Source organism: Coptis chinensis, chromosome 4 (genome assembly GCF_015680905.1).
Source record: "Coptis chinensis isolate HL-2020 chromosome 4, ASM1568090v1, whole genome shotgun sequence".
In the NCBI taxonomy this organism is placed as follows: Eukaryota; Viridiplantae; Streptophyta; class Magnoliopsida; order Ranunculales; family Ranunculaceae; genus Coptis; species Coptis chinensis.
This window is the reverse complement of record NC_141459.1, coordinates 15361483-15375996: the sequence shown is the minus strand read 5'-3', so window position 1 is coordinate 15375996 and position 14514 is coordinate 15361483. Positions and strand designations below refer to the sequence as shown.

At 36.6% G+C, this 14514-nt stretch overlaps 1 protein-coding gene across 1 annotated transcript; it reads left to right on the top strand.

Annotated features, from left to right (window-relative positions):
- Positions 1-5160: 5160 nt before the first annotated feature.
- LOC147502135 (uncharacterized) lies at positions 5161-6213 on the top strand. The gene has a single exon (XM_086604450.1). It carries the CDS (start codon positions 5161-5163, stop codon positions 6211-6213), a length of 1053 nt encoding a protein of 350 aa, XP_086460576.1.
- Positions 6214-14514: the final 8301 nt, after the last annotated feature.

The window sequence follows — 14514 nt, the reverse complement described above, 5'->3', positions numbered from 1 at the left end:
GTTTTTTGGCCTGATATATCTTGGAAATATGATATAGATACCTGACTATTGCTGAATTATTGTTTTGGATTATATGTTTAATTTATTATTTTCTGATATTTTTAATATATGTCTGATTCAGGGTATTTAATGATTAACTAGCTTGTAGGCCCGTGCATACGCGCCGGCTCTTTTGAAAATATTTATATTTTTTTTCTAATCCGTTGACTACTGTTTTAGTCGCTAACCCGTTTTAATTTTTTAACAAATTGTTTTAAATGAAGTTTTAATTAAGTTTTAAAACCAGCTTTTTTCAATTGAAAAAGAGATTTTGTTTTTAATAGGAAAAAGATTTCGCTTTTAATTAGAAGTGTTAGAATTTGTTTAATAGGATAGAAATCTCATTGATAATAGAAGAGGAATTTCCATTTTTCAAATAGGAGAGAAATTACCGTTTTAATAGGAGATGATGTGGAATTTTAATAGAGCTCGAAAAATACCCCTTGTGACTCTTTTAAAAACTTGTTCAACAATCATAACTATACATATATAAATTTTCTAACAAATCGTGATTCATGTTTTCGTCGTTAACTTGTTTTAATTTCTCAACAAATTATTTTAATTAAATTTTTAAAACTCATTTTTTAATTGAGGGAGGGATCCCGTTTTAATTCAGAAGTGTGATTCCCATTTTTAATAGGAAAATGATTCTCATTTTAATTAGAAGTGTTAGATTTTTCTTTTTCAATAGGAGAGAAATTTTCATTATAATAGGAGAAGGATTCCCGTTTTAATTAAAAGTGTTAGATTTTTTTTTTTTAATAGGAATGAATTCTCGTTTTAATAGAAGTTGATGATATGGAATTTTAAGAGAGCTAGAAAAATATCATTTGTGGGAGCTTTAATATTAAGAATATAAAGTAGACACGTGCATACGCACCGGTTCTTTTAAAAATTTGTTCAACAATCATAACAAATTGTGATTCCTATTTTCGTCGCTAACCTATTTTAATTTCATAACAAATTGTTTTAATCAAGTCTTAAAAACCCATTTTAATTTCTTAACAAATTATTTTAATTAAATTTTAAAAACCCGTGTTTTTTAATTGGAGGAGGGATTCCATTTTAATTTGGAAATAAAGAGTTTTTATGCTACTATTTGAGTTTTGGTTTTAAAAGGAAAAGAAAATTCCCATTTGAAGTTGGACTCTAAAAGGAAAAGAGTTTCCCGTTTTAAGTTAACTATTAAGTTGATGACGTGGAATTTTAATAGAGCTCGAAAAATACCCTTTGTGGGAGCTTGTAGGCCTGTGCATACGCACCGGCTCTTTTGAAAACATTTATACATTTTTTTAGAAAATTAGGACTACTTTTTTAGTCGCTAACCCGTTTTAATTTTCTAACAAATTATTTTAAATTAAGTTTTAAAAATTCATTTTTTCAATTGGGAGAGAGATTCTATTTTAATAGGAGAATGATTCCCATTTTAATTAGATACGCTAGATTTTCGCTTAATTTTCAATAGGGGAGGAATTCTCATTTTAATATGAGAAGGAAGGATTACCGCTTTAATTAAAAGTGCTAGAATTTGTTTTAATAGGAGAAGAATTCTCGTTATAATATAAGAGAAATTTCTGTTTTTCAAATATAAGAGAAATTCTCGTTTTAATAGGAGATAACGTAGAATTTTAATAGAGCTAGAAAAATACACTTGTGGGGGCTTTAATATTAAGATATAGAATTATAGATATAGTTATATAACATATATTTTCGATATTTCCAGTATGTATCGTATTAGAGTTTTTAGTGTTTTAGTATTCATATAAAAGAGGTTGTTTCCCTATTCATTCATTGATTTAAGCAGTTCCTGTAGTCTGCCAGTTGTTTTGGGTCCTGTATTGGGCACTCATCAAATTGGATTGGACAACGCCCAAAAAAAAAGAAATATTACAAATTTGCCATATTACAAGTTTGCCATCAAAGCCCAGGCCCACCAACCAATCCAACCGGTCTCGCCATAATGAACCCTTCGAGTCATTACGACTTCACCATGTAGTTTGAGTGCCCTCACCATGTAGTTTGAGTGTACTCTCAAGTGGTTTGCGCGTGTCGTTTGAGACAAAATTCTTGGTTTTTTGCTAGACGACATGGCGTGGTCATTTGGGCAGTCTCCAGGACGACATGGCGAGGTTGTTTGGGCAATCTCCAGGACGACATAGCGGGGTCGTTTGGACTAAAAAATTTAGTTTGTTTGTCACGATGTTCATTTTAAAAATCAACTTCCACTTAATCAACCCAAACTCGAATTCAAACTCGAAAACGACTTCATCAAATTTGGGCAAACTCGAACTCAAGTTTAATCAACCCAATCTTCCACCCAAACTCCAAAAAAACATCAAGTTTGAAATCATCAAGTTTAATCAACCCAATCTTCCACCCCAATCAAATTTAATCAACCCAATCTTTCACCCAATCAAATTTAATCAACCCAATCAAGTTTAATCAATCCAACCAAGTTTGAGTATATACTCAAACAGGACACAACTCCAATTGGGTGAAGTCGCCAACTTTAATTCCTATTGTTGTTTCACAACTCAACACTCGAAGTATGAACACGACAGAAAACTCGATTTTTTTTTTTTTTTTTTTTTTTTTTTTTTTGGGGTTGGGGGTTAGGTCAGAGAGATGATACCGGCTACAAAAGGTTTGAAAAAAAAGGGTAGCCGGTATGCTTTGAGGTGGGGGGTGTATTGGGCTATTGTTGTTGGACTTAGTTGTCTGGCTTGGGCCGGAGGCTGCCCAATGCAATTTGATGAATGCTCGATTAAATCAGCATTGTTTTCTCATTGGGAGTTGGTTGGTTGTTTGTATGAGCGTGTATGTGTATTGGTTCGGACTTTTACTACAAGGTATTAGGAAAATTGAATTTTTGAGGTTATAATACATTACATACCTAGTTGCAGCCTTGCAGGTACCTGGAATTATAAGCGTCTTCATAAGATGCATACAAACCTCTTTACTCCGTACGGCACAAACCACTTCCTTCGCCATTTTTGCCAAAAATGAAGTGCTGGACTCAAGATCAACAAGTAGACGAATCAGTGTACAGTGAAATGGGCCTTTTGCCCAAACTTAATTCTAGAATGCAATACCTTGAATGCGTATTGAAGATGCATGTTGTTCTCAAGAGTTCTGTGAGAGATTAGTGCAGTTTATAAGAGGCCTATTCTCAAGATTCTGGGGCATCAAACATCACTATCCCTCGTTCTAGGCGCAGGATAAGCTGATAACTCTGCTTACGGCCCTTGGAACCGAAAGAACTGTGGTAGCTACATAATGTTTTATATCTGAAGAGAATAGCTCAAAAGGCAACCGCAGAATATAATTCCTCTGTATAAGCAGTATTCAGCTGGGATGATACTGTATGACACTGTCTCTCTGGTGGCAGATTCCCACGAGTCCAGGTCGTGTCTTTTCTTAAAGAGGGGTTTGGTCAAAGGACCACATATGAGCAATATCAAAGGTGTAAGGGAGCGGGGAATGAATTTACTGTGATGTCTTTCCATCACGAAATCGTCGAAGGACTAAGCTGTTGAAGATGCCACAAACAATTTATATTCAAAACAGTTCGAAAAATTAGATTCTAGGGGATTTTTTACATTTGATGATCTTTGGGTCAGGGGGATGGCTACTCATAACCATTGTGTGCTATGTGGTCAAGATGACGAGGCGGTAATGCATATATTTTTGCACTGCGCCTTTGTTGTTCTCCTATGTCAAACTATATATGATGGAAGGTATCTGATGTAAAATATGAGTTCGTTTCTTTCAAAGTTCAGTGGTCAAGCCCATAGGCCCTAAGCCCACTAGTTTAGTTGCTGCTTTATTATTATTAGTATAAATAAGGGCTTATAGTTAGGGTTTCAGGGAGCTGTTTTAGCTGTGAGATTCAATAAAAGAGTCGTCTTTTAGGTTTCTTTGTTTTGTTTAATTCAACAGTAGATTTAATAAACTGAGGCTTTTGCCAGTTTAAATCTACATCAGTATCACTCCATTTCCTACAACAATCTTCTCTTCTAGCTATCTTCAGGACCTTCTCAAAGGTTGGGTAGACACCATAAGCGACAATGCATATGTCCTGGAAATGGAGAAACAACTAGATATTCATACATGGCCCTTGGGGGGTTTGACAAGCTGATTATAGCCATTAAGCCACTTTTTAATATTGGACTGCTCTGTGGTGTGGAGACAAGAACAATGGGAAAGTTTGAGATGATTTTCAACTGTCCCATCTAAACACTTTTAAAGAGGCGTGCTCAAGCTGTTAAGCCACGCTTAGCCGCCATAACATAGAGGCGTGGGCAAGCTAGCCTTCCACCGTTCTATTATCTAACAACGTTTTAACAGTTGTTCATTTTAGTCTTCTAAGCCTCTCGACTGTACGTCCGGCTTTTCATCCTATCCGAACTCTTCTTCTTAGTTGCTTAAGTATCCACGCCGTTTTTCTGCAATTTTCATTTTGGTTGTATGTTCTTATCTTCTGCATGCCTCTGGATGTGTATTTTGCATTTTTGTATTACCATCTTCGCTCCATTATAGACAAACACATATCGCAAGCTTCTATTTTTCCTTAAGCAATTGTTTTGTTTTGGTTCTACATCTCGTTTCTCCTTCTCTAAAAAATCCCCTCCTTTCATAATTGAAAAAGAGAGTTTGTGCTAAAGAAATCAATGAAGGGGCAAAGAAAGAAAATGGTGGGTTGTGTTGTGTGATATCTTAAGCCGATCTCCCTCTTTGGACTTCGAAATTGAAGCACATGGTTTAGCTACGTGGGGTTTTTATTAGAAGTTGTTCTTCATGACATAGTATAGAGCGCGCCCCGCACCTCGAGCATGACCAATGTCCAGTAGATATAGCGTGCCCCGCGCTCTTTTCCAACACAAACAGAGCGTGCCCCGCGCCTCGTGTTTCTCAAGTCACACCGACTATTTTGTTTCTATTTTAACTTGTAATCTCTATTTAGAACTTGTAATCTCTATATAAACAATTGTAACCTCCTTATAAATCAATCAAGTAAATACTCTCAAATCTCTTTCTCTATAATTTATCATGGTATCAACCTAATTTTGATCCAAACCCTAACCCTAACCTCTATCAGCTTCTGCCTCCTCTCAATTCTCAATGGCCGACGCCTCCACTCCCAACAATGACTCTCATCCAGATTCTGATGATCCTTTCTTTGTCCACCACTCAGATAGCCCCAAGGTTATCCTCGTATCTCCTCTGTTATCATGGGACAATTATCCGACTTGGTTACGGTCTATCTCTAGAGCCCTTCGAGCAAAGAATAAGTTTGGTTTTGTCGATGGCTCTGTAACACCTCCCAGCACTCCCAAAGAAAAATCCAAGTGGTCGCAATGTGATGACCTTGTTGCTTCATGGATTCTAAATTCTGTTACTCCAGATATCCATGGCAGCATCCTTTATGCCGACTCTACATCCGAAATATGGAAAGATCTTGGTGATCGTTTTTCACAAACTAATGCACCCAAGGTTTTTCAACTGAAGGATTCCGTCACTCTTCTCAAGCAAGACAATCATCCGGTATATGTTTATTTCATTTTGCTTAAATCTTTCTTGGATGAATTAAGTTCTTTATCTACTATGCCTGCTTGTACTTGTGGTCATGCATCTATTTTTGCCAAAGAGGTTGAAGACGGTCGTTCTATGAAATTCATGCAAGGCCTAGATGCTCGTTTTCAATCCATCCACAGTCAAATTCTCTTGATGGATCCTTTTCCTCGTATGTCCAAACTTTATTCTTTAATCCAACAAGAGGAGAAGCAACAAGAGATTCATGCACTCTCTCTTCTTTCTGCTCTAGATGCTGCTGCCCTGAGCACTCACTTTCAGAAGACCAACTGGGCTTCTTCTTCAAAATTAGGCCCGTCTAAACCTCCGCATCACAACAATGGTTCACCTCAGCCAAGAGCCCACGTGCCCTCCAATACAGGGCAACAAGAGCGCGCATGCGTTCGTCCTTTCTACAACCACTGTAACCGAGTTGGACATCATATTGATACATGTTACAAACTGCACGGCTATCCACCCAAGCCCGCTTTCAAGCCGGTCGGTTGCTACTGGGCTCCACTTCTACTGTTTTCTCCAAAGAACAATACCACCAACTTCTCAATTTGCTTAATTCAGGTAGTACCACTTCACAAGCAAATCTGACATGTATATCTCTCTCGTGTTTTTCTAATTCCATATGGATCATTGACTCTGGTGCTACCAATCATGTCTGTTCGTCATTACATCTGTTTTCTCATTATCATGCTTGTTTAACACATTCTACTCTTAAAATGTCGGATGGCACAGACCATTTAATTACTCATGTTGGTAGTGTTATTCTCTCTCCACTGTTGCGTCTTGACAATGTTTTGTTTGTTCCCACTTTCCATTTTAACTTGCTATCCATTAGTGAACTAGTCAAATCTCACCCTATCTCTGTCACGTTCACTAATGATTCTTGTCTTTTCCAAGACCAGTTATCGAAGAAGATGATTGGATTGGGACGGCTTAATGGGGGACTCTACCATCTCCAACTAGCTTCCGTTTGCTTATCCCACAACTCCACCACCAATCATTTATGGCGTTATCGCTTAGGACATCTCTCTTCCACGCCTTTGCAGATTTTAGCTAAGCAGTTTCCTTTCATTTCTAGTTCCAATAATGCTACTTGCAATATATGTCCACAAGCTAAGCAAACATGTTTATCTTTTCCTCATAGTTCAATAAAAACTATTAGACCTTCCCAAATGATTCATTGTGACATTTGGGGTCCTTTTCATTTACCATCTTATTCCAAAGCTCGTTTTTTCTTAACTATTGTCGATGATTTTAGTTGTGCTACATGGATTTACTTTATAACTGTCAAATCTGAAACTACCATGCATTTACAATCTTTTTTTGCCATGGTTAATACTCAATTTCACTCTACAATACATTCACTCATATCTGGCCATAGCAACATTGATGACCATTTTCATGAAATCCAAGTCCTTCGATCCGACAATGGATCCGAATTTATATCCCATAACATGCAATAATTTTTTTCAAAATATGGGGTAATCCACCAACGTAGTTGCGTTGCTACTCCTCAACAAAATGTTGTTGTTGAAAAAAACATCGTCACTTACCTTCAATTAATTAGTTAGAATAGCTTGTTTTAGATCTAGTTTTTACCTTCAATTAATTAGTGTTAGAACAAAGCAGATTATTATTTAGAATCACTATTAGTTTTATAATAAACTATTAGTTTTCATTTCAATTTAGTTATTGATTAAATTCTTATTTAGTTTTAGTTGTTTTAAATTCATAAATTAGTTTGTCTTCATTTTGATTCTTAGACTATTGTTTAAATTAGATTTATAAAGTTTAAATTAGTTATTAAATTATGACTTGTTATTATTGTTCTTGTGTTGGGAATGATAGTGTAGAAATTTCACATCACACATTACTCTCACCATTGTTCTTTGTGTTTGTTCAATTGAATTTGTTTAAGTCTTGAGAGTTAAGAGTGGAACGATTCCGTACTCTATATATTGCATGAATATATATGTGAGAGTAGAAAATAAAATAATTGATACCGTAAGAATGAAGTTAGAGTAATCTAGTTGAGTTTTTACGGTTATCAAATGGCGCCGCTGCCATCTTAATCTCGTTTAAGACAAGAATTCAATTGCTTGAATTCAAGGGGGAATCCCCCATTCTCTACCCACCCACATTTTTAATTTTTTATTCTTATTTCTTGAATTTTCGAAACTATTCACTATTTTAGGCATAGGGGCTGCGGATTCACAGAGAAAAACACTGCAGTTAAGGTATTTGTAAATTTCAAAAAATTCTGAAATTTTACAGGCATAATTCTTAAGGTGTTATTGATTTACAATAATTTTGTCAGATTTTTTTCTAGTTGTTTTACCTAGTGAACTAATACGATCTTTACAGTGCTGCATTTCAGTTTTCAAACCGTAAGTTTTTTAAAAACAGAAAAGTAAGGTTACTTAGGCAGCTCCAAAAATTCTAAATTTTTTACACGAATATCTATCCTAAGTTAGGAGTTTTCATTAAAAATTTGATGAGTTTTTGAATTGTTTTGACCTCCTAACTAGTGGAGTGTTTTCAGTGTGTTTCTGCAGTTTTGCAAACACTTAATTTCTGGAACAACAGATGATAAGTAGAGTTTGTAGAACTCCAATTACTCTAAAATTTTTACAAGAATACCCATGATCTGTCAGGAGTAGGGGTGCAAACGGATAGGTTCGGATGCGGATATGCCTGTATCCGAATCCGAATCCGAAAATTTATACCGATATCCGAATCCGACGGATATTAAAAAAATTATCCAAATCCGATTTCGGATATCCGAAACGGATATCGGATAATATCCGATCCGAAAATTAAAATTAATTAAAATTTTATTTGCTTTGAATAATTCATTTTACCACTATAAAAACTAGTATAGATATATATATTTGTCATTTATTATTATTATTATTTTGTTATTATAGTTTTATATTATTAGTTTATGATTTTATATAATATTTATACAATAAAAAATGAATAAATTAATTATATATAATAACTATTAATTTTTTAAATCGGATCGGATATTATCGGATGCGGATATGGCAGTATCCGAATCCGTATCCGAAACCAGTTCGGACATTAAAAAAAAATCCGAATCCGAATCCGAATCCGAAATTTTCGGATAATATCCGATTTTTCGAATACCAATTCAAATCGGATTCGAATATTTGGATATCCACTTGCACCCCTAGTCAGGAGTCTCCAGTAAAATTTTGGCGATTTTTGTCTTTGTTTTGATTGGTTAACCATTCGGTTGTTTGTATTGTGTCTGAAAATTGTTTCACAAACTTTGAAAGGTAGTAGAAGGACTTTCATAGCTCCGATTGATCTGAAATTTTACAGGCTACTTTATAGACGTCTTAGCAATCTACTATAAAAATTTCATATTTTTTGGAGAGTGCGACCCACGCCCATACAAGGCCAAACCTGAGCGCGACCCGCACCTAAAACACTGGACTTCTAAATTCCACCTGAGCGCAACCCGTGCCCTAGATAGCCTATTTCCAAAGCATGCGCTTAATGCTTAGCTGCTGGACAAAGCACGAGTGCGACCCACGCCCTAGGTAGCCTATTTCCAAGTTCACCCCACGCTCAACCACCTGGAATTTGAGTTAGACAGGGGTGCGGGTCGCGCCCTACCAAGGCCATTTCGTCGAGCGACCTACGCCCTTCGGAGGCGGACCGATTTTTGAGGTCAGTCCAAATTTTCATTTCTTCAAGTTATTCAGTGTTTCTAACATCATACAAACACTGAGATTGGCGCGTGATACAAGACGCTTATTCAAACGAGTAGCAAGGAGGCATTCGTGTACTCTTCTTTCTTCCACGCCTCTTACGTCCGAGGAGGAGTTTTAATTTAGTATAATCGGGCTTGTTTTTCGTAGACACAAATACCACACGCCTATCTAGAATTTCACACACTACACCTGCATCAATGGCTAAAGAACAAGAGACTCCTCTCTCTGATTTTTATAAAGCCCTAAACGATGGCCCTAAGTCATGTATCGTTCTTGCAGACCTAGTGGGGGATTTTCGAATTCCCCCTAATATATTTAACTTGTTACCAATTTTTCATGGTTTAGACCACGAGATGCCTTACCAGCATATGCGTAGGATAGACCAAGTTCTCACTAGATTCCATCATCCTAGCATAAGTCCGGATCAAGTTAAACTTAGGGTGTTTCCATTCACCCTAGCCAACAAGGCGGCATCTTGGTTAACTGCCCAAACGCCAAACTCTGTGGACTCATGGGCTAATCTTGTTCAATTGTTCATGGAATAGTTTTACCCACCACTGAAGACAGATGAAATGCTTCAAAAGATTCATTTTCCACCAGAATCCTCATGAATCCTTTCCAGAGGCCTGGAATCATTTCACTGATCTTTTCATTGAAAGCCCGCATCATAATCTTGCGAAGGACACGCTTGTTCGTGCCTTCTTCAAGGGGCTTTTACATCATCATAAGGAGGTTCTAGATATCATGACTGGGGGTAGTTTTCTTAGTAAAGGAGCCCGAGGAGGCTTATAAATTCTTAGAGGATCAATCTAAGAGGAACAACAATTGGGGATCGGAGGTAACTTAATCTTCCCGCTCTACTCCTTCTTCTTTTGAGGTTAAACCCGATTCGAGCTTAAAACTCTTATCAATGCCCTCACTAAAAGGTAGATGCCATCTCTATTAAATAACAATCCACTCCTGTCATGAACATTAAATCTACTCGTTGTAATGTCTATTTTAGTCTTGAGCATTCCGACTTCTATTGTCCTCTTGTCTATGCACAACCACCACCATAACCATCTACCTTCCACCAGTTAACTCAACCTCAAGGACAAGGAAACTTAGGTGACCAGAATAGAGGTTTAGTGCCCATGACCCAGAACTATCAACATCAAGACATGAACGCTCAACAAGCCTTAATTCCAATTCAACCATCTACAGACAAATTAGTAGTGACCTTGTTGGAAAAACAAAATCAAATTATGCAACAAAACTCAAACTTGATGAAAGATCAGCATTATCAAAACTCTAATATGATGAAACAAACGATGCAAATGATGCAGTCTTTGTGCCAAAAGGTTATTGACATGTCTCCTAACCAAAATAATAACCAAACAAGCGTGTTTCTAGGTCAAGCAGTGCCTAATCCTAAGTCAACAAACACCGCCTTTGAAATAAACAATATTCACTCTAATGGTAATATAAACCAAGGGGACCTACAGGCAGTCACTACCCTTCGTTCAGGGAGAGTAGTTGATAACAAAGTAACTATGCCTGAAGACCACCCATAAAACGTAAAAATGAAACCATACCAAAACTGTAATAGAAACTAAAGAGACCTACAACCGTAGAAGTACCGGTTAAACTACAACCCAAAGGAAAAACCTTACAAGACCCAATAATAGAAATTGAAGACCCTACACCTGTAGAGGTTCCAATATGGACACCTAGATGGAAAACTGATAGAGATAAAGCAAAGACTAATAATATTGCTAAATATAGAGATAAACCACCATATCCCCAGAGACTAGTTATGTCTAAGAAGGACGAAAATTTTGATGAGATTAGGGAAGTGTTTAAAAATCTGACTATAAACCTACATTTTCTAGATGCTATAAAAAGTCTACCTGGACACGCTAAGTTTCTAAAAGAGTTGTGCACTAAGAAGAGGAAAACCAACATACCCCACTTAAGCATTCTTAATCGAACAATATCTCTTTATCCTCGAACATAACGGAATTGTTAAGTACAAGGACCCTGGTCGCCCTATCAGACAATGCACCTTAGGTGATACCTTCATAACAACCGCTTTATTAGACCTAGGGGCGAGTGTTAACTCACTCCCTTTTTATTTATATAAACAACTAGGTCTAACAAAACTTCAACCAACCAAAATGACTTTGCAGTTAGCCGATCGTTCAATTAAGTATCCCAAGGGTGTAGTTGAAAACATTCTCGTTAAAGTGCAGGATTTTTACTATCCAGCCGACTTTGTTATTCTTGACACGAAGTTGCTCATGATTCTATTCCCATCAAGGCCCTTTCTTGGCAACTGCCAATGCCCAAATCAATTGTCGGGATGGCTCAATGACTCTTTCTTTTGGAAATATTTCTGTTGAAGTTAACATGCTTAGACAAAAGCAGATACAACTAGGTTTTTGATAAAACGCTCTTAATTGTACGTTTATTGGTTTTTATACTTAGTTTCTTAAGTCTGAGGTCCACAGTCTGAAGTTTGAAGTCCAAAAACCAAAGTCCAAAGTCCAAATTCTAAAGTCCGTATAGTTGTACGTTTTAGTCAAGTTACCTTACTCACGTGGGTTTGGTAGGATAGGTCAAGTAAGGGATCGTCCAAACCTTAGGGCTCTGAAAAGGCTCACAACTGGAATTACAACTTTTGGTGAGTAGGATTTTAGGTTTTTTAGTTGGGTTTAATTAAATTAACAGTAATGCAAATAATGTAAATTACTACGGTGATTTATATGTAGGTAAACAAGATAGAGAAACAGGGAGAGGGTTAATCATACTCATGCAAGAATCGTTTTTTCAACAATTTATATTACCACATCACTACATCTCTAATTCGTCTCGTGTTTGGAGACGACGTCGAGTATTGATCCCTAGCGCATGCCCATATCTCTGAGCCGCATCGTACTAGCATAAGGAGTTGAACTAATATTTCATCTCTAGAATATCATTTCAGCTCTTGGCTTGATTCCACATAAGCTGGACAAATTGGAGAGCTGTCTGACACCATAGAGTTGCGCCCAAGACTGTTCTGGAGCATCATCACTCCAAATTTGTACAGTCTCAGTCATTTTGAGACCGGATGTCTAATCTATGTCTAATTTCTAAGTAGTAATTCTAGAATATTAAAGAGTCAATCCGGATTCTCACACGAGCAGGATAACCCTCCCCCTGAGGGGGGGATTAGCTCATGGTCATTGAAGGAATAATAAAACTTGTTGTATACATTAAGTAAATAAATACGTGATGGAATTAAACTAAAAAGAAATGATTGTTATTAAGGGTAAAATGACTTACGATTATTTAAGTCACTGGAATGAAAATGGCCGGAATGTAAGTCTTTGAAATAAAACTAACTAAGTGCTAAGCGGATCTTTAGAGCATGAAAAATTTGAAGGAAGAATATCAAAGGCGACCCCTTCATATATATAGGCTGATGTCTCGTGAAGGATTTAATTGGCTTTTGTTTGTTAGCTAATTGAAACATTCAAAACTTTGAGAATCAAAGTTTTGTTTTTATCTGTTTTAAATTTTGTCTTTTACCTTATTAAGGTTTTGTCCTTTAGCCAATTTCAATTCAAACCACCTGGTTTGAATTGGTACGTGTCTTCTATATTGCGAGGTGACACTAAATTAAAACCATCACTTGCCACCTACCTATGCTGACTCGTCATGCTTTTTGGGCCCGCAAAGTGGGTCCACTTAGTATGTCCAGTGGCGGCGCCGATTTTAGTATTTTTACAACTTTCTGTCTTTGTGTAGAGTTTGTCGCCCTGGTCGCTTTGGCAGTTCACTAGCCAATGTCGGCACCCCGATTTATCAGATTTGAGCTCCGGAAGTTTGCTGATTCTTTATATGTGGACCCGTTCTGCACTGGTTTTGTTCTTTTGGAAACTTTGGCTCTAGTCAGGCTCTATTGGGCTTCACTGGGGTTGAGTGGGAAACTTCAAATATTCCAGTATTCCCATACTTCGATGCATGTTTTATCATTATATTCCTTTTAAATGCGGAAACCTGCAAAAATACGAAAATATAATTATTACATGATTATTAAATACATAATCGACCAAAATGCTATATCTCTCGGGGTTTAATATTACAGTTTTGGGTGCTTATCACACCACCCCCAAACAACATTTTGCTTGTCCTCAAGCAAAGAGGAGACATTAAAATGATAAGTGGTCAAAAATGTGTTGTCCCAAGCTAAATCTCATTTCGCAGAGTGCGGTTGCATTGACCGTATGCAACAAGGCCTTGAACCACTAGAAATTCTCTAGTGGACGAGTTATAGCCTCATAAGAGTTTTCCAGAGAAGATACTCACAAACTTCATTTATACTACAACGACTCAGTAACAAAGGTTTGTTTTCTTAATTAATCTCAGGTATCTAGACATCTCACTAGCGGGGGAAACAAGGATTTAATTCTTTCGAATTTCAAGTTAATATACATACAATAATCAAAACATCTACGTATGAGCATGCATGCAGTGATCTTATAATGAAATGTACGAGCAGGGCCGTTTCTGGATCCTTTGGATATCGTTCTTAAATAGGTTCTCACAGGTATGTGTCAAAACATAATTTCTCTCTTATTTTTCCACTCAAGTTCTGCTATCTCCAGTGTGCAGTGGGCACACGTTTCCTCACATACTCAATGACAGTCAGAGGAGCCGAGGTCGAGAAGTCACAACTACTACTTATTATCACACTATCCTACTCCTAATTGAGCTAGAGGTCTTTATTATGTGTTATGGGGCTTAGGAGGTAGTGTAGAAGAAACTGGAATGGAAAATTTAAAAATGATAAGTATGAGAGAATAAGGTCTTCGAGATATTTATACTAGAGAATCCTTATTTTCTTTCCTGCTTCTAACATGAGTTTCCATACTTGGATTTTTCAAGCTTTTGTATTCCCTTTTGATTTGATTTTGGGGGGAATTCTTACCTTGATATTTCTTTTGATTTTTGGAAACATATTTCTATTTTTTTTTTCTTTTTTTTCTTTTCCAAAACAGTAACCGATTTTGATTTGTAACAAGGTTTTTCTCTTCATTTTTCTCAAGACTTCATCCTATTTCTCATACTCATCATCTAGGTATGCTTATTTATTTGTGGTTAATAGATGGGTAATGATTTT

Excerpts from the sequence above, each read along its gene's own strand:
- LOC147502135 (XM_086604450.1), top strand. The coding sequence starts at position 5,161 with ATGGCCGACGCCTCCACTCCCAACAATGACTCTCATCCAGATTCTGAT.